This window comes from Artemia sp. Qi Xiang Cuo, chromosome 13, assembly GCF_049724085.1.
Source record: "Artemia sp. Qi Xiang Cuo chromosome 13, ASM4972408v1, whole genome shotgun sequence".
NCBI classification, from domain to species: domain Eukaryota; kingdom Metazoa; phylum Arthropoda; class Branchiopoda; order Anostraca; family Artemiidae; genus Artemia; species Artemia sp. Qi Xiang Cuo.
In genome coordinates, this window is record NC_142806.1 from 28,724,484 (window position 1) to 28,748,500 (window position 24,017).

General features: G+C 35.5%; 1 protein-coding gene across 1 annotated transcript in view; it reads left to right on the forward strand.

Annotated features, from left to right (window-relative positions):
• LOC148945155 (mitochondrial outer membrane protein SLC25A46-like) overlaps positions 1-24,017 on the forward strand; it is a 42,934-nt gene that overhangs the window by 17,365 nt on the left and 1,552 nt on the right. Inside the window, exons 5-8 of the mRNA XM_089098960.1 lie at positions 2,054-2,110; positions 5,419-5,564; positions 20,015-20,151; positions 23,322-23,477. Of these exons, the coding sequence (XP_088955086.1) occupies positions 2,054-2,110; positions 5,419-5,564; positions 20,015-20,151; positions 23,322-23,477 (496 nt within the window). The remainder of the gene's footprint in view (positions 1-2,053; positions 2,111-5,418; positions 5,565-20,014; positions 20,152-23,321; positions 23,478-24,017) is intronic.

Consider the following 24,017-nt stretch of genomic DNA (forward strand, 5'->3'; position numbering starts at 1 on the left):
TAAGAAAATGTTGTGGCTCAGAACTTTTTTTGTTTTTACTTGCTTAAAATTTCATACACAAAAATGTCATGCATAAAAATTTCATTCGATTTTGCATTATTTTTAGTTGATTAGAATTTGTCGTATTGACAACAGATTATAGTCCTATGTATTCGGAAAATATAAAATCTCTCTGATTTCAAGGTAAATCCAGAGGCCCCAAGTCTTCTCCCTTGTGTACACGCCCGATAAGCGCACAATGTTAATGTGATTTACAGTTACTGATTGTGGTAACTCAAAATAAAGCGGACAAAATTGAAATATACGGTTATACCTTAATTGTATTAGGGTACCTTTACTAGTTTACTAAAATTAAAAATTTAAGTTCAAGCTGTTTCTATTAGGTACATTATATGTATTAACGATAGATGTAGATTTTTGAGATGATTAGATGTTGCAGTACAAGGAAGAATTAAAAAATTGTCCTTCAAAATGTTTTTTTTCTTTAACATTTGTTTTTCATAGAGGCTGCAAGGGTCTACCTTAATCTGAAAGTGACATGCATATTTTCTTAGGTCAATTGGCTTTGTAGTTTATTTTTTTTTATCTACACTCGTTGCCTAGCTTCTGACAAAGATCATGTAGAAAATATTTTCAGAATTTGAAGTTCAAAAATATATAGCGGATGTTGGCTAGTAACAGATCATATATGTTCAGACATTGAAGTATGAACGGTAAAATTCCATCGTTGCAAAAGGACATGTGACATGAAAAACTGCGTCGGATGAACTTAAATAGCCATTTTGATAAAAAAAAAAAAACACTAGTTATCTGCATTCAGGCGTCTACACGTACTTGAGGTGCTTGCACACAACAGCCATCCAAAAAAAAATTTTGTCCGCGCACATAAAAAGTAAGCAAGTATTTTTCATAGCCCCGAGAAGTCGTGTCCCAAAATTTAAGCCAATTTATCTCATCAGGCTTAAACCAGGTCGGGAGAGACCTGAGCATTAACTAATTTTAAGAATCGATTTATCGAGTAAAAAGAAGTAAGAATTTTCTATTATTCTAGGAGCTGATTCCGTATTACTGTTGCTCGACTTTCCTTTCAAAGTTCATAGAAGTTTATGGTATAAGTGTCTTAGCCATGTTCTATTTCTCTTAAAATAAGATACTTTCATGAAACATTAATTTATGAACTTTCTTGTACACATTCCGAGTTCTAAGTTCTTTTATTTAACAATAAATTTAAATCAACAAAAAACAACATCAACATAGCCTCCACCATAAGGTCTCATTGCCAGGAAATAGCAAGGGAGAAATAACATATATCATGTCTTGTTATAGGATAAATAGTTTATAACATTTATTTTTAACCCATATCTCAAAATGATGGTTTCTATGGTTTAATGGAAAGGGGAAAAACTCTAATGTAGAAAGGCCAATTAAAAAAAAAAAAAAAAAAACTTAGCTAAACAGCACAGGAGCACACATAATCTATTTCAAAAAAAATTGTCAAAGCAACGAAGAACAGAGAATGTAGGATGTGGTCTTTCCTGTGCTAATTTCTCATATTTTTGGTTAGTTGGGGGATGGGTATTAAAGTATTGGTTCGTTGTGGGCTGGAGCGAGGATTGGGAAGATAATTGGTGCAGATGGTGAGAATTATCTGCATGATATCGGCCCTAAGACCCCTTCTGGAAAAATAGGAAACATTGACCTTAAAATGCACTTTCGCGTTTTATCTCCCCTCCCCTCGGAGGGAAAATCATCTTATCCCATTTTATGGATTTTACTTGTATGTTTTCATTGTGAAAAAATGTTTTCTTTGTGGCTGAAATACTTTTATTTGTTAAATAAGTTTATCAGATGCGTGCAATTGTCAATGCTATGGGCGTTAAAACTCATTGAGTTGTACATAACGGCAGGAAATTAAACAAGGTCTTATGTTGAGTTTTTCAAGGAGGTCTTATGTTGAGTCGGTAAGGGACAGTTCTCCCTAAAACTAAATTAGTAGTTTTAAGTGTTGGTTCTGAAATGAAGCACATGATATGTAATTTATTGCTAATTACAGGGAAGTATGCAGTAGAAGCACGCCAAAAAATATTGGTCAACATTTTATGCTGTTTTGGTAAGCAATATATGTTGTAATTTCACTATTTTTCTATGAAAATGCTGGTAGTTGTGAACACGTTAAACAATTTTTATGTTTAAATTGACTTCAACCTTTAGCTTTATCAAGTTTATTTGCCAGGTAGGTATTTGGTTGTGCTCCTTACTCTGGTAGATTGTCCGCCACATGCTGTTAAACATTATTGGAAAAAAATATATAGAGCTTTACGGAATTAAAAAAATATATAACAGAGAGAGAAAAGAGAAAAAAAGATACTTCGCTTTACACAAAAAAAAGAACTGCTCAACGAAGAATGTATGGACTGTACAGTTCAGATATTCAAAAGATAAATTATCCATTATTTTTTTCATCCGCCTCATCGCTTAATGTTTCTTAATTGTTTGCTTAATTATGTTTCTTGTAAAACAAGTGATTTTGCGACTAGCATACAGCTGTAACTTATGCTAAAAGAACAAGATATTTATATCATTGGGTTCATGGGTTTTAGATCTATCCATTCACTGAGCCAGAAGTATAATATTACTTAGATTTTTTTCTTTGTGAATGATACTGTTCTAAAAATAGGAAAAAAATCCTGATTTTTGCATCTCTCTAACGTATTTTTCAATAAAGAAAATGCAAAGCAAGTCGCTAAAATATAGTTCGGTAGATGGATAAAGCTGAATCTCAGTGAAAGTTTGTAGACTGTAGAAAAATGATATGCCAAAAACTGGCACGGGGAAAATAAACGCTTTTTTTAACGTCACAGAAGTAAGGTAAAATGTTTTAACGGAAACTTTTCAAATGAACAATTCAGAAGTTGGATTTTGCTTTTTTTTTAAATCAAAGGATGGTTATATGTAAAATATCTTTTTCAGATATCTGCAGCTTTTAATTATTAGGAGAGCCTCACTGTGGGTGGTGACAGTCCTCTGTTATTCCTTTGAAGTTCAACATTTCCTAAGTATATAGCAGCTGTTGGTAATTTTATTACTGCCTCATGAAAGTGGTTCCTTCTCTCTTGAATTCCCTCTTGCCTTCCTTTTTTAACATAGTTTTATTTTGTTCAACTTGTATGTTGGGTTCTCGTGAAGTTGTTGACATAAGCTTTTCGTTAAATTTATAACTATTATTATTTAACTAGCTAAAAAGCATGTCGGACCTCAGGCATAAAAAGAAAAAGTCATAGCGATACTCTTGTGAAGAACGGAGAAAATAAGGTTTGTCTTTCCCTCAAACTCAAAATATTTAGCTCGTTCGCCCTCCCCCCCTTCTGAAAAACTGTTTCTGAACGTTACGAGTCGATTTCGTGGCAGCAAGACAGAATACATGTACTTATTAAACAATGTATGATATTCCTCTTTTTTTTAATGAAACATATTGACTGTATTCAATCTCTATAATAAGATATTCTTATTTGCCTTTAGACCTCAGATTTGGAAAAAACGTATACTCTCTTGTGACCATCTAAATTTCCAATAACTCTGATTGTAGAAGTACTCCATAGAAACCAATGTCTGCTGTATAGCATCACATTATTGATCTCAGGATAGTGATTGGCTGAATGTTACGGAGACTTGCTAGCTATGTAAAGTGAGAAGTTAGAATTAGGACAGATTTGCTTTAGTTTAATAGTTTTCAAAAAAAACTCTTTGAGTTTACGCTGACATACTGCATTGACGTAGATTTGCTGCATACTCTACTACCTCGCTGTCTTCAATATGTAGAAACGAAAAAATAAATAGAATAAAAACACGTACAATTTGTTAGCTGTCGTTGAATGGGAAATACGGCTTTTATATTTTAATGGTAATTTTTTTTCTACTTACGTTATAGTTGCAGTCAATAGAAGTAGTCGAAGCCCAGATTTGACTCCGCTGAGAAAAAAAAATCCAGTTGAAATGTTTTACATCAAACCTAGTTTAAGTCATGATAATCACAACTTGAAAGACAATAACTTTCCAGATTGTTTGCTGGCTAAATGCCTATGGTTAGTGGCTTGAAGTTGAGTGGCTGGCTCTTATGCTTTTACTAACGTAAAAAAGCTAAATTAAATTTAATTTTGCAAAAGAATAGTCTTGTATTGCCAATTCAAATAGTTGATTTAGTCAATTATAGTCAAATATAGTTAATTTATAATCATCTAAAAATTAGAACCTTGTGGCCCAAGCTTTGTCTCAGCTTGTTTAGTCTGCCCATGATATAGTTGATTTTTTTATAGCATTCAATTTTGCACAAAATTAAATTACTAAAGATTTCTCTTGTGTGCTCCGATTCAAATAGTGCCTTTGCTTGCGATTATATAAACCATTGAATGCTGAAACATTGGAGATCAAAAGTTTTGTTCTGGCATCCAAAGGCTACTATACCTACTCAACGGGTATGGGGAGGGGGGGGGTATTGGTCTGAAGAACCCCATTCCTTAAAAGTAAAACAAGTGGGTTTAACAAGCACTTTTTTAAATTCGTTTGTTTTAGGGGAAGAAATAATTGATGATTTTTTTTCGTTTGTACAAATGTTTTCTAGACGAATAAATTGCGAATATCTAAAACTGTCTATGGTGGGATCCACAAATTCTATCTATGGTGGGGTTGTCGTATTAGTTTGATTTTAGTTCGTTCAACCCAGCTATAGTAAATAGTAGTAAAGTAGTATTTGACACAAAAAAACTCGAAAGGCCATGGCCACAAAAAAAAAGCAAAAAAATTTAAAGAATTAACAAAAAACAACTAAAAGGAGAGAAGAAAATATACAAAAACACTAATATAAACGTAATCATTTTAGACCACCCTCGCGGTGGGTCTTGTCCACACTAAAAATCACGCCAGATTCCTAATACTACTAAAACACGCATTATCCAATAATCTTTTCCAAGTTTTTCACTTCCTAAGTTTTCCATCGCCCAAGTTTTAGTTTATTATTCCTTTTTCAGTTGAGACCTGGAATTAAGAAGGATTTATCTTAGAATTAAACTCCTTAGATTTCTTAAATAAATTCCTTAGATTAGTGAATGTTAAGCTAAAATTGCTGTTGTTTCAATGTTTTTTTTACTACCATTTCAACTTATTTGGCAGAAAAAAAATTATTTCAGACCATTCCACATAAGGGGATAAATTTCTAAAAAAAAATATGCAGTCAAATCGAATCTTTTCAAAAAAAGGATTTTACCCTTTAATAAAACGTCTATATATATACAATTTTGCTTTCTTGGTAACTTATTTTGCGCTTAACGTTTTCCTTTCGACAGCCAAATATAGTTCATATAAACTTCACTTCTATCCAAGACCTTGTCCAATTCCTCCTTTTCGATAGAACTCTCATTTCAGTGCTTCAACTGCTCTGGCAACACCGTTTATTGCTGCAAGTTTAGTTGAACTGGTTCAAAGTGAAATAGCTAGCGAAAAACCTGGAATTTTCGATATTTTCAAAGAAGGATTTTTTCGCCTCACCAGCTGGACTGCGCCTCAAACTGGTATTGTGATCCTTGAACTTAGTGTTACCTATTCTTTGTTCCTTTTTGTTACTTAACAAAATGACCTGTTTCTAAAAAATGACTTGCTTTTATATTGGAATGAAATGAAAGAAAAATACACTCCTAACTATTCTGTACTGATGTTTTTTGGAGGGGAGAGGGCTATGAGATGTTTTTACATTTATCTACTGTTGCTATGTCAAATCTGGAGCCAGTAAAAACAAAGCAAAACCTGATTGGTACTTTTTTTATATAGTTTTAAGCAAGTGAATATAACAAAAAGTCGTTGAGTCACACCATCTTTACTAGTGAACTCTCTATTTTTCTTCGGTTAAAAGCTGCCTTTCTCAGTCTAAAAGCAGATTTGAGGACTTTTAATAGGTTTTCATGGAGTCTAGAAACTGTAGTGTGATGTGGTTTTTGCATGAACGGGGCGAAAATGCCACGATCTGTGCCAAAAATAAACTTAATGTTCAGCTAATCTGTGTTTGCTATGAAATTTTGTCTACTTTCAGTTCACCATAACCATGTCACAAGCAAAATTTATGTAAGCTAGAAAATAGTAACATTGGAAGTGAAAGCTGGAAGTAAAAATGTCACAGGGTAGCAATTTCCATTCCATGAAATTGCCGAAAGTTTAGACAGTACTTCTACGGTAGCAAACTTCTGAGCATGGCAATTTTATATTACCATTCTATTATGTTACCAAATGAATCATGGTTTGCTAGTATTTGAGCTAGCACTGATGAGAGTAATGAGTAGAATGATGAGTAAACATCATTGGCGCAGAGACATGAGGACTAAAGGGACGAGGGTATGAATTTGGGCCGTCCCTTAACACTAAACATTTGTGCACACCCATCTGGAGCTGCTTGAACTTGAAACGTAACAACTGTGTTTGATGTTTAACGACATATTTAGCAATAGCATACCTGGTGTGTGGTTTTAGGGACATTGCAAAGTTTTGCAATGTCCCTAAGTTTTGCTCTGAAAACGCCGTTGCTCTTTCTGGTTTGAAATCTTGTACTTCGGGTAAACTTCAGAAATTAAAATAAGATTTAATTTGAAAATAATTATATGTACAAGAGCGTATGCAGGACGGGGGAATGGTTAAGCAGGTGGACTCATCCAGTTCCATCGGTTTCACATTTTTAAGCAAAATATCCACCTTTTCTCAGGTGGTACAAATGCCTGGTATAGTCTGGCTTCACTTTGGTTTACGGCGAGGCAAAAACTAGCTTTATATCACAATTTCATAGACCCAAAAGTTCCAAAAATAGAACTTGGTCGTTAGAAGATCTTTGGGTGCTAGGGAAGGCTTGCAGCCGCTATCTTGGTCCATTTCCCCCGACCATTTTCTTTCATTTCAGGTTGACATAGTTTATGATAGTGATGTAGCCTTGCTGCCAGCCGAATTTGCAAGTATTAGATACAGAAACTGCCCCAGTCTCCACAATTCAGCGCCAACTAAGTCAATGGTTCTTTTCTGGTGCAAATGACGAGACAATACTTTTGAATGCAGGACATAATGGGACAATACTATAGTGAACGTTACTGTCTTCAGGTTTTTTTTTGTAAAATAGTACTGGGATAAATAATAGTGCGAAGGTTGGCTGGAGAGTTAGAGTAATGGGGAATAATTTTTTAAGGGGTAGGAATAAAGAGTAGCAAATTTTAGCTGTCGTTCCTCAACTCTGATGTTTTATCCCAAAACAAGGTTTGCCGTACCTCCACGTAAGATGAAAGAGTCCCTTCTCCCCAATCCCCCATGTGATTAGTCGGAATGATCACTTTCACCTGAAAGTCCGAGAATAGTTGATAACAATTACAATTTTTTGTATTTAAACCCCCTCCCCCCTAAGAGTCACACCTGTGTACGTAGATAACAATGTATTAATTTTATGTAAGCGTAACGCGTTATTCTATCTTAAGTCACGTGTAACCTTGACATCCTAATCTTTGTAATGATATACGGAGGAAAGGGGATTAAATTATCTCCGACAAAAGTAAATTTGTAGTACTCGAAATGTCTCCGAACGACTTGGAATTTCCTTGTAGAATGAAAGAAATTGAAAGGAATTTCATCAACTGAAAATAAGATGCAATTTGATTTCATCTTTTGTTTCTGGTGTTTGAAGGCTGGAGCTCTTCCTGACGTCCCTTATAGTGTTTCACAATTAGACGGTTGTAAACATGATATTGGTGCCAAACGTTTTACCTTTCATCCATCCCCTGGCGGTGAGATAGGGAAAATTGAAAAAATTGAAACCATAATAAGAAATAAAAAGATATAAAACTCTTTTTCGAAATGTACTAGAAAGTTGAAAATAATATTTTACTTGAGAAAGTGAAAACGGTGGCCGCAAAAATTGGTCTTTACACAGCATAGATATTAAATTGATCTAAGTTATAAATCTGTAAATGAAAAAAGTTGGTGAGTTGAGGAACCCGAGTCAAAAAGATCAAGTTATGTAAAGCCCAATTCTTTTTGCCCCCCCCCCCGCTTTTACTTATTTGTAGATTCTTGAGAAAAAATTATTTTCTGCCTTTTATTTCATTTTAAAACGAGTTTAAAAAAACGGAATTGATCGAAAAATGGCTCACAAATTTATGTGACAAACAAACAAACAAAAAATGCAAAAAAAAAAACTAGTTAAAAGTCAGTGAGTTGAAGAAAACGAGTTAAAAAACATGTTTTATTGTGAGAACAAAATGAAACGATATATGTTGATTCTAAATTCTCTTATCAAGGATATAAATTATTCAAGAGGCTTGGAACTATCTGCTCAATGTGTTCATAACTTTGAGCATTTAAGGAAGACATTTTGAACTCGCATTAAAACCGAGTTATCGGTACCGGGGCTGTTGCTCTTTAAAATCTCAAACCGGGACAGTAGTTTGCTAATTTCGTTCAGCTACGAAATCCAATTAATGGGATTCCAATTCTGACACTTTTGCTTCTTTTTTTTAAGTTGATTTCAAGCAATGGCACTAATTCACAAAAGTTTAGTCGGAGAAAAATAAATGATTTTTTTGAAAATGAAAATACAGCAAGTATTTTTCAAAATCTAGGACTGGGGTATTTCTTTTTTTTCTTCTTAAAAGGAAGATACGAAAACAATGCATTTTCGAAATCTATGGTACGCAATCGCGGACCCCACTCCATTCCAAATGGCGTGACTATTCCGAGGACCGGGGCTCTGGGAATTTTGTTTCCTCTAGTTTTTCTTGGCAAGAGAAACAACAGATACTTTGTAGCTGATAAAAAGTATTTCATTCTCATGATTTTACGTATTTTGCTCTTAGAGTGGGGAGGGGGGATAGTATATCAACGATATGTTATTCCTATTGTCTTTCATCTACATTATTGACGAATGTTTTCCTTGTAAAACGGCTTTTGAAAATAACTATCCGTCGTATGCAGTATAATATTATCAAAATTACTTTATCTGTGTTCCTGAGCTATAAAATTACCAACCAGCACCCTTAATTTTTTTTTTTTTTTTTTGAAGTTAAATTAGGGTTTATTCATCAATCAAAAATAACAAATTCTAGAAGCTAAGCTTGTAAAGGAGATCACTACCCCAACTAGGACTAAAAAAAAACCCAGCATATAAAAATCACGACTAAGCGACTATATCACCCGTACTCGTTATCAACTCATTAATTCTTAGCATTCAACATATTTAGCCTTGTCCTTCTCAATCCATCAACCAAACACAAAAATCAAAAAAAAAAATTTAGTAAAATAAAAGGCAAAAGAGACCGGAGACTCACTCACCCCCATATATCCTATAACAATGTTCTGCAGACTTCTAAATTCAGAGACATCGGTCACCTTCTCGATCTGATCTGGCACACTATTCTAAGCACGAGGGCTAACATAGCAGATACAAAACATTGACCTAGTTGTCACAGGCTTAGGTGGTCTAAATTCATTCGAACGTCTTAAACTATAAGAATGTACACTAGAAACAGGCATAAAAAAAAATCTTGAAAGCAAATTGGTAGCAATTTATTCTGATGTTTAAACATAAAAAGAGCATTATAAAACTTAACCAATCCGAAAATTTGAACAATACGTAGTTCAGCATACCTTGCTCTAACCGAGGAACGCTTATCATCTCCAGTAAGTACTCTTGCTGCTTTATTCTATAATACTCTAATCTGCGATAGACGAATTTTAGATAGAGGTCTGATCCAGCAGCGAAAGCCCCGACTTTAGGTTTACCAAGATCTTTTGCTGTCACTTCTATCCCTACTATGAATTTGGAGCTGCTGTGCAACTATGTGTATTCTCTTTTTCTGCTCGTGAATAAAGGTATTTTTTGAACGAACAAGATGCAAGCTAATGTGAACCTTCTTCTTCGGCTCTTTCTGTGAAACGATTATGTTTCCAGCCCTCAATAACGTCAGAATAAAACTCCCCTGATGAAAGTATGCCCTTCTAAGACCTCATGACTTCCTGGCAAATTAGAACGACTGTAAATAAACAGCTTAAACGTAACTTCGTTGCTAAGTAGGAAAAAAAATAATGAGGCTCAATCAAACAGTTCGTGGTAACGAACTGTAAGTAAGGAGCGACCCGGCTCAATGGTAACCGAAACTCTAGAAAACGGGTTTTTGATACCAATAGATATATCAAAAGAATCAGATTTCAATGCTGATTTCAAATATATAACTTTCATTAAGTTTAGTGCTACCCATGAACAGTTACGCGCCTGAGAAAATTTGGCTGATTTTCGAAATAAGGGAGAAAGACCCCCTACAAGTTATAGAACCTTAATGAAAATCACACCATCATATTCAGCGTATCAGACAACCCTACTGTAAAGTTTTCAAGCTCCTATCTACAAAAATGTAGAATTTTACATTTTTTGCCAGAAGAAAGATCACGGATGCGTGTTTTTGTGTTTTTTTTTTTGTTTTTTTTTTCCCCAGGGGTGAGCGTATTGACCCAGTGGTCCTAGAATATCGTGGGAGGGCTCATTGGAACGGAAATTAAAAGTTCTAGTGCCCTTTTTAAGTGACCAAAAAAATGGAGGGCAACTAGGCCCCCTCCCACGCTTATTATTTTCCCAAAGTCGCCCGATCAAAATTTTGAGATAGCCATTTTGTTCAGCATGGTCGAAAATATGATAAATATGTCTTTTAGGGTGACTTAATCTCCCGAAGTTCCCAGAGGGCTAAAAGTTATGAACTTTACCCAATGTTAACATATAGTATTGGTTATTGGGAAGTATACAGATGTTTTCAGGTGGTTTTTTTTCTGGGAGTGGGAGGTAAGGGGGGGTCGGTGGTTAGGGTGGTGGATCGGTTAATGATGGACGGGTTCCGGGGGGCCGGGACGGTGCAAGGAAGGGGGCGCCCGACTTCCGAGCAGTATTTATTGGGTATTGGGAAGTATACAACCATTTTCAGGAAGGATTTTGTCTGGGGGGGGGGGCTAGAGGAGGGGGTTACTCTGGAGAATATTTCCGTGGAGGATGTTTCTTTGGGGTAAGAGACAGTTCCATGAAGGGGGCGCCGGATTTCCAAGCATTAGAAATTAAATTGATCATTAGACGATCAGAAATTAAACAAAAAAAAAACAAGTTTTTTCAACTGAAATGTAAGAAGGAATATTAGAACTTAAAACGAACAGAAATTACAACGTATGTGAGGGGGTTCTCCCCCAAGTCAATACCTCGCTCTTTACGCTACAGTTTTTTTTAGTGCTTTTAAAAGAGCTATCTATTCTAATTAAACGGCCTTTGTGATTCAGGGGTTTGTTAATCAAATTTTTTTTTTAACTTTTAACGTAAAGAGCGTGGTATTGACTAAGGGGTGAACCCCTTCATATACGTAATAACATATGCTTAATAAAAAAAAACAATAAAAAAACAAGCGATACGGCTCAATAGTAATCGAAACTTTTAAAACGGAATTTTGATGTCAATAAATGTATCAAAAAAATGTGTTTATAATGTTGATCCTAAATATATAAATTTGATTAAGTTTAGCATTACTCATCAAAGGCTACAGGCCTGAGAAATTTTACTCGATTTTTTAAAGAGGGGGAAACATCCCCTACAAGTGAAAGAATTTTAATGAAAATCACACCGTCAGAATTCAGCGTATCAGAAAACCCTATTACATAGGTTTCAAGCTCATATCTGCAAAAATCTGCAACTTTGTATTTTTTGCCAGAAGAAAAATATACGAATATAGAAGTTAGTTACGTAAGTTAATTTGTAAAGACATCCATTTAGCAAAAGAAAAGTAAAATTTTTATGCAAATAAAAGCTGCATTAACTAAAAAACGATCAGAAATTAAATAAAAAAACAAGTTTTTTAAACTGAAAGTAAGGAGCGACATTAAAACTTAAAACGAACAGAAATTATTCCGTATATGAAAGGGCTGTCCCCTCCTCAACGCCTTGCTCTTTACGCTAAAGTTTGACTCTGCCTTACAACTTGATTTTTTAAAACAATAAAAAGCTTTAGCGCAAAGAGCGAGCCGTTGAGGAGGGGACAGCCCCTTTCATATACGGAATAATTTCTGTTCGTTTTAAGTTTTAATGTCGCTCCTTACTTTCAGTTTAAAAAACTTGTTTTTTTTATTTAATTACATACAGCTTTGATCCTTTGTAAGACATAATACAGTAAAATTAGAACAAAAATGGATGAATATCTTAATCCTGCTCTGCGCAGTAGGAACAAAATAAAAGTATTCAATTATATGCAGATATAAGCAATGTAATCTTCTAACAAGCAATGCTAGAAGATTAAAGTCTCTAATTGACTTTTAAAACTGTAAGTACGTACATTTGAATGTAATTCTATATACAATTAATTAAAAAAACTTTTTCCACAAAATAAGTTTTTCAAAGAAAAGTAGAAAACTCCATTAAACAAAAAAATGAGCAAAAATACAATCAAATAATCTACCGAGCTTGAAACTACCACAAATCAGGATCGATAAATAAATGAAACTCAAAACGAACAGAAATTGCAATAAATAACCGAGTCAAACTCAAAACGAGCATAAATTAACATAAGTTGGGCTCAAAACCCCTATGCCTTCCCAAGGCCAGAACATAATTTGCACTTTACTGAAAAAAATATAAATATTTTTGCTTTTATAACTTTAATAAATCAAATAATATTAACATTTTGATTACTAAATATCGGTATATGTACAGTAAACTGACAATGAACATTCATTTGTATTTTTTTCAGTAAAGTGCAAATTATGTTCAGGCCTTGGGAAGGCATAGGGGTTTTGAGTAGGGGTTAGTCTTTCTCCAATTACTTTCAACTATTAAAAAAGGCACTAGCCCTTTCAATTTCCAAGAGTCCTTTTGAAGTTTCTACGACAACGCTTTCAATAAAAACCTTATATGCCCCCAGGGGATAACTTACAACCCCCGCCCTGAGGGCTGGGGTTCTCATCCTCAAAGCCATAATTTCCAGAACTTTCTACTACGTTGAACAAAATGGCTATCTGAAAATTTTGGTTGGATGTGTTTGGGGGAATGGTGGGCGTGAGAGGGGGGTTAGTTACCCTCCAGTCACTTTCAACTATTAAAAAGAGCACTAGACCTCTCAATTTCATGAGTCCCTTTTGAAGTTTTTACGACAACTCTATCATTAAAAACCTTATATGCCCCCAGGGCATAACTTACAACCTTTGCTCTGGTGACTCTGGGTGGTTTGTCATCCTTAAATACATAATTTCCAGAACTTTCAACTATGTTGAACAAAATGGCTATCTCTAAACTTTGATTGAACGTGTTTGGGGAAATGATGGGCGTGAGAGGGGGCTTAATCACTCTCCACTCACTTTCCACTATTAAAAAGGGCACTTTCAATTTCCAATCAAATGAGGCCTTTTTGAAATTTCTACAACAACTTTCTATGTAAACCTTATATCCACCCAGGACATAACTTACAACCCTTGCACTGAAGGCTCTGATGAGGTTTTTATCCTAAAAGACCTAATTTCCAGAACTTTCAAATACGTTAAACAAAACGGATATCTCAAAATTTTGATTGGATGTGTTTGGGAAAATGGTGGGTGTAAGAGGGGTGTTAGTTGCCCTTCAATTACTTTCGACTATTAAAAGGGCACTAGCCCTTTCAATTTTTAATTGAATGAGCTCATTTTGATGTTTTTACAACATCGCTTTCTATAATCTATAATCTTTATTCGTTCCCTTTATCACTCTGCAATAACATGAGTATCATCAATTTAAGCACAAAAAGACACAGCACCAAAAAAATACAAGTAATGAACCATCACCTCTACTTCAGGACACTATTGTTATAACATCTGAAGTAGTAGGGCACAAATGATTTTAGATATCATGTCGTAAAGTAGGTTGGCAGGCATTCCAACAGTTTTTTCCCTCTTTCACGGGTGCCAACCTTTTCTTATGCGAGTGGGTCTATTAAGTAAATGTATTAAGGATATTTTTGTGTTTTTATGACTTCCGGATGTCAGCTCCACAAGTTATAAGTAGTTCTTGCCTCCTTTCATCGAGTGTGGGGAGATAGATTTTTCTCTAGGTGTTGTCATTGTGTCTATAATTTGGTACACAACTTATTTCGCAGGCTCTCTTGTGAATTTTTTCCAGTTCATTTCTGTGCTTCTTTGTAAGCGACTGGTGCCAGACAGGACAGCCATGCATCATTACGGGCCTTACATATGTTTTAGAATAAGAAAGAAGGAGGATCTGGCTTAGCAAAAACTTTATGATACGAGATCAAGATTTTAGAAGAACAGATGACTGTGCTTTTATTGGGATGATTGGATCTCAACACGTGAGACCAACACTAACTGTAATGCCAAGTATGTTTACGGATTTCTATGTATGGAGAGGTGCAGGCTCATTTATGCTCTTCTTCTTCAGGAAGTTGACATGTATTACACAGATTTTCTCGAAGCTTATCTGGAGCTTTACTAGACCAGCTTGATGTTGAAACTCTGCAACTAGGGGTATGAGCTGATTGGGAGTTTGTGACAGGAAGTGCAGCAGGCTTAGTGAAAGATCATCTGCAAATTTATACCTCTGTTTGTGTTGCCTCATCAGTTGGTTGATGACTACAACAAATAAGATGGGACCTAACTTGCTTTCTTGGGTAGCTCCACAGGTGATGTCTTGGAAGTTGGATATTTCCCTGTTTTCGATTTGTACGCACTGTTGACGACCAGAAAGGAAACTTGCAATGGTACATAAGAGAAACTGCGAGACTTCTAGGGCACGGCCTTCATTGATCACAGTCTCATGATGAAGCAGATCGAAAGCTTTCACGAAATCAGAAATGATCATTTCAGCAAGGGCCTCAGGATTTTCTAGGTGATCTAGTAGATCATGAAGTAATCTGACCAGATAGTGAGTTGCGCTGTGTCCTTGACGAAAACCGAACTGCATAGGATCGATTTTACGTTCTATTTCTGCTAGTAGCCAGTGTAAAATAAAATCTTCGAAGACTTTTGAAATGATGGGCGTCTTTGAGATTGGCCTGAGATCGGATGGTGAGGCTGGTGATGTTTTTTTTGGATTTGGTGTGATAAATGCCTTTTTGAACTTATCTGGGAAAATGCCTTCCAGTAGGCACTGGTTATACACCATAGCCGATGGTGTAGCCAGTAGGGGGAGCATGCATGTATCAGCCTTATAGGAATTTCACCAGGGTACGAGGCTTTTCTAATTCCTAGGTTTTCGAGTTTGTCTTGGACCTGGGAAACTGTAATAATAGGAATGGTTTCGATTGGACCATTTTGTGGTATAGTCTTGAGGGGAGGCTATTGGTGGCAAATTTTTGAAAAGTATGCATTAAGTGCTTCTGCGGTTACATTCTCTCTTTACTGTTCCCTCAGGATGGATTTAGACTTCTACTGTGCCATCAGTTTCCGTACAGTTGTGTGGAACTTTCTTGGGTCACTGGCTGACAACTTAGCACAAATTTGGTATCCATACAGACGTCTAGCTTGCTTTAGTAGTCTAACTATTATGTTTCTCTTCCGTTTATATTCGTCAGAGTGTGGATTTGTCTCATAAAGCATGTCTCGATCTGCCATTGCTTCTTTCATTGTCGGAATAACCCATGGTTTATTCTGTGCTCTAATTGTAGCTTGCTTTTCAGGGAATAATCGGTCATACTCTCGAATTGTTTGTTCATAGAGGAGTTCAGTCATGCTGTTTGCGTCTTTGTTTTCGAAAAGGCGGAACCAGCATACTGAGTTGAGCCATTCTCTGTAGCCAAATATACCTTCTTCTGTAAGTGGACGGTAGGTGAACTGGGTTGGTTTAGTAGGTCTCATTGACTTTGGCCGTAATACAACTGTTGCATGGTCACTGGTTTACATGCTCCCAGGGCATAACTTACAACCCTTGCCCTGAGGGTTGTGGAGGAGATGGATTGCCATCCTTAAAGACCTAATTTCCAAAACTTTCAACTACGTTGAACAAAATGGCTATCTCAAAATTTTGATTGGATGTGTTTGGGGGAATTATGGGCGTGGGGGGGCGGGGGGCTAGTTGCCCTCTAATCACTTTTGACTGTTAAAAAGGCTCTAGCCCTTTGAATTTCCAATCAAATGAGCACTTTTTCAAGTTTCTACAACAAAGATTTCAATAAAAAACCTTAAATGCCCCAGGCCATAACTTATAAGCCTTACTCTGGAGACTGTCGGGGGAGTATCCTGCTCAAAGGTATAATTTCTTGAACTTTAAACTGCGTGGAACAAAATGGCTATCTAAAAGTTTTAATTGGATATGTTTGGGGAAATGGTGGGCATGGAAGGGGTGCCAGTTGCCTTCCAATCACTTTCGACTATTAAAATGGGCACTAGCCATTTCAATGTCCAATAGAACGAGCCCTTTTTGAAGTTTTTACGACGACGCGTTCTATAAAAACCTTATATGCCCCCAGGGCATATCTTACAACCCTTGCCCTAAGAGCTGTGGGGGAGTGTCCTCCTCAAAACATAATTTCTAGCTAGAAATCCACAAGACTGAACGAAAGGGCTATCTAAAAATTTTGATTGGATGTGTTTGGGGGAAAGGTGGGCAAGACAGGAGGGCTAGTTGCCCTCAAATCACTTTCAACTATTAAAAAGGACACTAGACCTTTGAATTTCCAATCGAATGAGCCCTTTTTCAAGTTTCTACGACAAAGAATTCAATAAAAACTTATATGCCCCCAGGGCATAACTTATAACCCTTGCCCTGAAGAATATGGGGGGAGTGTCCTGCTCAAAGGTATAATTTCCTGAACTTTAACTGCGTGGAACAAAATGGCTATCTTAAAATTTTGATTGGATGTGTTTTGGAAAATGGTGGGCGTGGAAGGGGTTTTAGTTGCCTTCCAATTACTTTTGACTATCAAAAAGGACACAAGCCATTTCAATTTCTAATCGAATGAGTCCTTTTTGAATTTTCTACGAAAACGAATTCTATAAAAACTTTATATGCCCCCAGGGCATAACTTATAACCCTTGTCCTGAGGGATGTGACAGGGTTTTCATCCTCAAAGACCTGATTTACAGACCTTAAAACTACGTTGAATAAAATGGATATCTCAAAATTTTGATTGGATATGTGTGGTAATGTTGTTCTTATTGTATTTAAGTGATGTTGTCGTAGATGCCTTTATTCTCCCTTTATAGGGTAGATTAACTAGGGCCCTAAGGTAATTAAACTTTGGTAGTGTGCCTTAGGCTATGACCGAAATAATGAGGCGTACCAACTGGGTATGTTCGAGGGACTAAAAGTAGATTGTAGAGAGGTTGGCTATAATGCAATGCTTTTATTCAATTAACGTATAATAATACTAGATATATATTTTCTACGGGGACTGGTCTCTTCGGTCTCTTCCAGTCCAGTCCCTCACCAGTCTCTTCGGAGGCGTGGGTTCGAATCCCTCCGCTGCCACCAGTTTTGGTAATGCTGTTCTAATTGTATTTAAGTAATGTTGTCGTAGATGGCTTTATTCTCCCTTTATAGGGGAGATACACTATGGCCCTAAGGTAATTAAACTTTGGTAGCGTGCCTTAGGCTATGACTGAACTAATGAGGCGTACCAACTGGGTATGTTCGAGGGACTAAAAGTAGATTGTAGATAGGTTTGCTATAATGCAATACTTTTATTCAATTAACATATAATAATACTAGATATATATTTTCTACTGGGACTGGCTGTCCCAAGTAGACCACAAGTCTCGGAAAACTACAATAATATGTAATAGGATACTTAGACACTTACAATGATCCGACAAGATTCCAAGGTATTTCTAAAAACAATGGACCAGAGGTCAGTCCGGCATAAAGTTAGTATTAGTCTCCCCCTTCCGATAAAATGTATCTTTTATACATTTTTATCAACCTCACCTTCCTTTAACCAACCACTGCAATAGCTAGGAAGTGGTGATTTCTCAACTTCCCGTTAATCAGAAACTTGGCAGGGTATATTCCTTATCTTAATAAAGAGGGGTATTTCTAAACTTTGTATTTGCGTCTTAATATATTTTTACTAAATTCATAATTAACTAAATTAGAAATCTTTACCACATATGTTTGGGGAAAAGGTGGGCTTGAGAGGTGGTTTACTTGCCCTCCAATCACTTTCGACTATTAAAAAGGGCACTAGCCCATTGAATTTCCAATCGAATTAGCCTTTTTTGAAGTTTCTACGCCAACGCCTTCTATAAAAACCTTATATGCCCCAAAGGCATAACTTACAACCCTTGCCCTGAGGGCTGTGGGGGAGTGTCTTCCTCAAAAAAATAATTTTCTATTTGGAAATCAACTACGCTGAACAAAATGGCTATCTCAAATTTTGATTGGATTTGTTCGGGGGAATGATTGGCGTGGGGGGGGGGGGCTAGTTTCCCTCCAATCACTTTTAACTATTAAAACGGGCACTAGCCCTATGAATTTCCAATCGAACGAGCCTTTTTTTGAAGTTTCTACGACAACGCCTTCTTTTAAAACCTTATATGCCCCGAGGGAATAACTTACAACCCTGGCCCTGAAGACTCTGGGAGAGTGTCCTCCTCAAAAACATATTTCTATCAGGAAATCAACTACGCTGAACAAAATGGCTATCTCGAAATTTTTAGGGGGGACTTTCCTCCTCAAAAACATTTTATATGTGAAAATCAACTACGCTGAACAAAATGGATATCTCGAAATTTTGATTGGATGTGTTTGGGGGAATGATGGGTGGTGGGGGGGGGCTAGTTGCCCTCTAATCACTTTCGACTGTTAAAAAAGGCTCTAGCCCTTTGAATTTACAATTGAATGAGCCCTTTTTCAAGTTTCTACGACAAAGATTTCAATAAAAACCTTATATGTCCCCAGGGTATAACTTATAAACCTTGCTCTGAACACTGTGGGGGGAGTGTCTTGCTCAAAGGTATAATTTCCAGTTTAAACTGCGTGGAACAAAATGGCTAATCAATTTCGACTATTAAAAAGGGCACTAGCCACTCCAATTTCCAATCGAATGAGCCCTTTTCAAAGTTTGTACGACAACTCCTTTGATACAAAGTGCCCGGGTATGGAGAAGAAGGAAGAATACATTGTGCCCACATTGTTCTTTACTTAGGCAGCGCTGTGGCGCTGCCTATGATTAAACTCTTCAAGGATAGTTATTTTTCATTTGATAGAAAATTTGATCACATAAATATGTCCCCTGTCAAAAATAAATGATCCAACTTTGATTGATTGTTCACCTACAATTACTTGAAACAAGTGCTATTCCAGGCGATTGGTTATTGTGAACTGTTGTTGCTGGATTTTTTTTTTCACTGGCCGTAATGTTATGGTCAGGGCTATCATGAGCTGTCCAATTTCTCTCCCCCGAGCAGTCTTATACTATTTCTGAGTTTCTGTCAGTGAGATTTTTCTTTTTATTTTTCATCAGTATCTGCAGCTCTTGGATCCTCTTCACAGAAGCAAAAGGAACTAAGTTAGCTAGCTGTATATGTAGTTAGCTGTATATGTATTTTGGGTTCTTTTCACAGAAACATATGGAACTAAGTCAGTTAGCTGTATATGTAGTTAGCTGTAGCTGTGTATGTTTTTTCTTAAATAGAAGATGTTTGGTGTTTCATGCTGTTGTTTGGTACTTAGTGTGCCTTGCGATCTTTGGTATTTTACCGTGATTGCCCCTCTCTCTTGGTATTTTTATGGTCTTATCTTTCTTTTGTTTTGTTTTTTATTCCTTGAAAGCACTATTTTACCTAGGCAGTCTGTTTTTTTTTGCTTGTTTTTTTTTTCAATTATCGTGCTAATATTACGTCATTACGTCCCCTGCACATTGCAAAACTAATAAGAACAATGACGTTCAAAAATAAACTGTGTTTTTAATTATCGAAAATGCTATAATGATAATTTAGAAATAATGAAAAAAGAAATAAGTAACAGAAATGTCTAATGTTTGTTTTTACAATCTTTCAGGACGTCTTCTACCTATTTGGGTGTTAGTCTTCCCCTCTGTAATTACAGAATTTGGTCGATATGTGATATCGTTAATAGCAACAGGAATTTCTGAAAAGATTCTAAAGAATCTAGCTTTGAAAACCTACTCAAGATATGTAAGTTTTTACCTGTTTCAAGGTAATGGCTTTATATTACTATCCAAAGCTTAAAAGTTATTTTAAATCATCATTCCTTAATGTATCCTACTTATCTTAAGAATATAAAACGGTCTATCATTTGTTAACTTAACGTGATCTGCCAATCAGAAACAACTTGACATTTTCGTGGAGTTTAAATAAACCAGCAGGATAGGCCTATTTAGCCTATGTCAAATTGGCTTTAAAGACATTTTGAAGAAGAACATCTGTTGATTGAAAGTATTTTAGTGAAGCTGTCGTTCACGTCCGTTTATTAAAATATACTCCTCTATTTTTTATTGTATTCAGAGTAAGGAGGAAATTAGTTTTTTAACCAGTTTCTCATAAAAAAGTAAAGAGTAACGTCAAAGCTGAAAACAAACTAACATTACGAGAAAGTTGAGGGATGCTGCTACTTAGACTCCGGCTCTTACGCCAGAGCTCTTTTTTTTCTTTTTTCTTTTTTTAGCAAAATGCTTCGAGAATGATTTTTAACCTCGTTCTTTACTTGCATGTGAAAAAACATTTTTTTTTTTATTGTTTCCATCTCCGTTTTTTATTGTTATTATTTTATTATTATTATTATAAATTATAAACTGCATAATAACGTCCTTAATAAAGAAATATTTTACCTTTTGGGAGCCTAGCTTAAAAATCGGTATAGATTTGTATGAAGTTTTTGTTTACCCTTAACCGGACAGTTGTCTTATAATTTTGGTCTTAAGGATTTTGGTGCCATAGTTGTCTCTCTGTGGGGGAAAAAGATGGTAAACCGTAGTTCATTGAGGTGTGATCTTTTTGGATTCTTAAATTGTTAAACGATATTGCTTGAATCAACCTCCGTTTTTACCATTGAATCAATACGATCATTCATAAGCAAATTTCCGAAAGGGGGGGGGGGCTAAAGTAAAAAAAAAAATTGAAGTATAGTTCGTAATCTCCTAATTTTTCAGCTGAAAAATAAGAAAGCTTATATTCTTCTAGATATAGCGAAGAAATTTTTGCTTGATTATTCAAAAACATGTTGAATTTGATGGTGTAACATCGCCTAGGTTGAACCTCTCGCGTTTCATTGGTAACTTAAAGTTTAAAAGAAAACTTATATATCTGGAATCCAAATAAAAATTCGACTCTTCTGACTTCTGATGTATACATTGTTTTTGGGCTTTTTATCAAAAATGTTTGGTTTCTATCGACAGTCCGAGAAAAGGAAAACGGGTGGAACAGAAACTATGATGGTAGTGCGTCCAGCTCAACACTAAGAGAACTTCCTTATTCTGAAGGGAGTTATCACCCTTTACAACACTCCTGTTTCATCCTAAACTGTCGAATGATTCAACGCCCCCAGAAACCTCTAGAGATTGTAGGTTTTATATAATTACCTCCCAGGTTAATTGGGTCAATCTATTTGCTTCTTACTTTCTAGTGTACTACTTTGCAAAACTGTTCAAGGGGAGGGGATTTTTATTGCGTCCCGAGAGTGTGTTCAAAGAACGGATTTTCGTGCCGCAAACCTGTTTCATTCGTGGACTTTGGATAAGTAGATATAGAAAAAATGAATTAGCAGACAAATGGATGTAGACATTTTGAATAACCCAGAGCAAGGTTATATGCATGAAATGGAGACACCTGATGCTAAAATGCTCAATTTCACCTACTGTAGCTGAGATTTCAAGGTTTTAGCCCCTCTACATCTAATTATTATCTTGTAAGGTTTGAAGCGTTCTGCGAAAAGAAAATAGAAAAGATTTAGTGATTTTAATTTTCATATAGCATCCTCGGAGTATGTAGTCGTGAACTCCATATGATTTACATACCCCTTGTGAAGCCTGTTACGCTTGGCATAATTATAATGAATACAACCTTATAGTCCTGCTACTCTATTAAATATTTTAACAGGTTGTATGTATCGTTTTTTGGCTTGATGGTCCATCAAACCCTATTTATAGGTTTTGTATTTTTGTGCCAAAACGCTTGTGTGCTCCTAAGCTTTGTGATATGGGATATAAATTCCATCCAAGACTTCGTTCTATTTTAAAAGGTATTTTGTGACATTGAGAATAAAAATGTTGAGCAAAGAAAAAATGTTGAGCAAAGAAATGTTTTTTGAGCCTGTCAGGCTTTTGAATTTTTTCTGACAATGAATTCAGGAACATTTTTAAATACGATAAAGGTGATAAGAGTTACATATTCAAGGCGACAAATTCCTTTAAATGTCAGCTATTGCGTTATGGGGAAAAATTAAAAGTTTCAACGTTTGTTCAGCTATCATTTTGTTTAAATAATTACTAATTACATCACATATTGGAATTTTTTACGAGCCAAAATAATTTATTAGACGTAGAAAGGCCTGCCTTTTCCACAAATCAGGCTGCGAGATATTTCTAGAATATTATCGGTAACTTTTATCGGAAATCTTCTTCAACGACGATAACATATCTCCTATTCTATACTTCGCATTTAATCGTTTTGTTTAGAATTGTGGGAAAAAAGACACAACAAAAACAAACATACCGTGTAATTTCATATCGCCATAATACAATGTCACTTTCAAATCTTTCCTTTTCCGATATTAATAATCAAACTGTCATTTTAGTGTTATTTTTACAAAATAAATAAATTAATGGCCCTAGTAAGTTAAAAAAGGACATTGTAGTCAAATATATACAATGTAAATTTTTGTATGAGCTAATATTATTGAACCAATGACAATAATTGTTTATATAAGTAGTATTAAAACAGAGCATATGTTTTTCGTATCCTGGTTTTTCATATATGGTCCATTCGCCATTCTAAACCATCGCCAAACCATCTCTTAGACCATACGCCATTCTTTTAGGAAATTACAAGGGGAGGTGGGATACACTAAGATTGAAAATTTCGAGTTTATTAAAAAACAAATGGGTATAAAATTTACTTTTTCATTGTCAAATCTAAACCCTGCACATACTCCCGTTTTTTATTCCTCTCATTTTTTCTATGGAGAGAAAAAAAAATCTATTTCCTCCTAGAGTCCATGTGGATAAAAACACGCTTCTGGTTAAACCCAAATCAGAAGCTGATAGGAAGATTTAAAAGCCTCGTTTTCACTTCGTATATATTATATTCTACTATCTTAACTGTTTTTTCTTTATCTCTCTTGTTTTTAGGGAGTTGAAGTATCAGAATTAACTGTAGCTCGCTCAAGCTTTGTTGATTTAGGATCATGGATTGCAGGAAGAATTATTTCAGATGTAGCTATATATCCTTTCGATACCGTTGTAAACAGGCTAGTTCGTTTCTATTTTGCATCTTTCCTTTTCCTGGTAATGTACCACCTATTTTTTTTTTATTTTTTTTTCCAATGACCTTTCTTATTGTAATAGTGCCTAGTGATTTTCATAAGAGGTATCTCACTATCTGCTCATTAAGACAATTTAAGGGACAAACAAGATAACTATTTTTGCAAGTTATTCAACCTGTTATTGGCAGACCAGTATTAGTAAATAAGACAAAGAATATGTTATGTCTGAAGAAGGATTGATTAAGGTGCTGAATATCTTTTTTGCCATAAAAAGAAAGTTAATAATTTGTATATTTGTAGAAAGTTGGTAAACATCCGCGGAAATATTTTCTGGTTTTAAATTACGCACTCTGTTCAAAAACTACCAACTTATTTCTGAAAATAAGCTCGCTGAAAATCACTTCATTACACAAATAATCTTGTTAATAGCACCTTCATTTCCTTCTACACACTTTTCCCAATGTCTTCTCCATGCTGAGAAGTTTTTTCTTATCCTTGGTTTCTTTTTATGGAGGGGAGGGGGCATGGTATTCCAAAGGGTTACCCTTTTAACAGCTAGTTT